This window comes from Musa acuminata, chromosome BXJ1-5 (genome assembly GCF_036884655.1).
Source record: "Musa acuminata AAA Group cultivar baxijiao chromosome BXJ1-5, Cavendish_Baxijiao_AAA, whole genome shotgun sequence".
NCBI classification, from domain to species: domain Eukaryota; kingdom Viridiplantae; phylum Streptophyta; class Magnoliopsida; order Zingiberales; family Musaceae; genus Musa; species Musa acuminata.
Window position 1 is genome coordinate 8,425,610 of NC_088331.1, and position 1,891 is coordinate 8,427,500.

Consider the following 1,891-nt stretch of genomic DNA (forward strand, 5'->3'; position numbering starts at 1 on the left):
TGATGACAAGCTGTCGCATCAATCTTAAATCATGATGAAAAGATTTTTCCACATCGTTATTTGACTTGTCGCGCCGACGAGTGGAGAGGGAGGCCGCCACGCTTTTCCACCGAACGCCACGATTTTCGAACGCCACGATTTTCCACCGAACGCCGATTTTCCACCGAACGCCACGATTTTCCACTAACGGTGATATATAGTTGGCTCTTGTCATCCACGAACAGTGTCCAACGGTTTTATGTATGAGGCTCTTCATCATCCACTAACGGTGTCCTCACTAGTATCATGCAGCGCTTCTATTGTTTCGTAGTTGTAGTAGTTCTGCTATGGGAGAGTTGGGTGACCGCCGACCCGCAGACCACCCTCCTTAACTCTGGCTGCAGTCAGTATAACGTAAGCGATACCTCCGCCTTCGTCGCCACCATCAACGAGACCTTTGCAGACCTGCGCTCCTCCCTCTCCTCCAAGGCCACCGACAGCTCCGCCGCCCGCTTCGCCACCGCGCAGCGGCCCCGCACCACCGAACCCATCTACGCGCTATTCCAGTGCCGCGCTTACCTCTCCTCCACCGACTGCCTCGCCTGCCTTTCCGTCGCCGAGGTCGGTATCCGAAGATGCGGCAACGCCAACGGCGCCCGCGTCATCTACGACGGGTGCATCCTCCGCTACGAGGGCTCTATCTTCTTCGACCAGACTACGGTCATCGGTAACGGTGGCGTCTGCAACGGCAGCGCTGCGTCCGACGCGGGGTTCTCCGAGGCCGCGAAGGCGCTGGTGAGGGACCTGACCATCGCCACGCCGAGGATCTCGGGGTTCTTCGCGGCGGCGGAGAGGGGTGGGGTCTTCGCGGTGGCGCAGTGCGTGGAGACGGTGAACGAGGAGGGCTGCGCCCAGTGCCTCACGGTGGCGGACAACAACATCGAGGGTTGCCTGCCGGACACCGACGGGCGGGCGGTGGACGCCGGGTGCTTCATGAGGTACTCCAGCAAGTCCTTCTTCCCGGCCAACCAAACCGTGGATCTCTCCCAGTTCTTGAGTTCAGGTGAGCGAATCAGCAGTGAAACTGATATGGCTTTAGCGAAATGGTGCACCATGGTAAACGCATCGAGTTCTTTAGGAACCACATGGGAAACGTCCGGAGCTTTTCGTGTCTTCACTTGGTTACCTAACAGAGCTTATCTTGTCGTGGATATGATAATGGAACAGGGAAGTCAAACAAGAAGGTAGCCATAATTGGAGGAGTTGTGGGAGGAATATGTGGTTTGTTGCTTCTAGGGATCATAGCACTCCTGTGGATCAAAAGATCCAGAAAGCGCCAAGGGGGTCGAACAGGTTCGCGAATCTGACCTATTAATCTGTCGTCCGTGGAATTTTGTTCCTAAGAATTTTGTTTTCTGAGAATTAGATATAGGATTTTTTGGTATGATAAGGCCAAAGCGACTCATCACTGTGCAATGATAGGTTTCTAAATTGTGTTAGCTTAGTACTATTATTAATGTTTTTACCATTTGTTGAATGGTTATTGAATTTATTCAATGATTGGCATGATCAACGATCGCTTTTTAGCTTGCAATTATTTATTTCACTGATGATCAATTCATTTCGTCAATGATGTGATCTTCTTTAACTTGCAATTAGTAATCCTTTAAGTCAATACATTAATAATAATAAAATCATAAATTTTATTTTTTATTTTTTTATTATTTAAATTAATGTTATAATAAATTTATTTTTTTAAAAATTTGAAATGACATCTGGAATGTGACAGAATTATTCTAGATGAAAGATACTAAGAACCTAGAGGCTTGGTTAACAATTTAAAGGGGGAACTCGAATGATGCTCTGGCTAATGTTGGATAGAAGGATCAATATTTAAAGCTAGAAGAGAGGG

General features: G+C 48.4%; 1 protein-coding gene across 1 annotated transcript in view; it reads left to right on the forward strand.

Moving 5' to 3' along the window:
• The first annotated feature begins 217 nt into the window (after positions 1-217).
• The window catches only part of LOC135673577 (cold-responsive protein kinase 1-like), a 9,236-nt gene continuing 7,562 nt past the window's right edge, over positions 218-1,891 (forward strand). The window contains exons 1-2 of the mRNA XM_065182633.1: positions 218-1,042; positions 1,207-1,332. Coding sequence (XP_065038705.1) covers positions 286-1,042; positions 1,207-1,332 — 883 coding nt within the window. The 5' untranslated portion in view covers positions 218-285. The remainder of the gene's footprint in view (positions 1,043-1,206; positions 1,333-1,891) is intronic.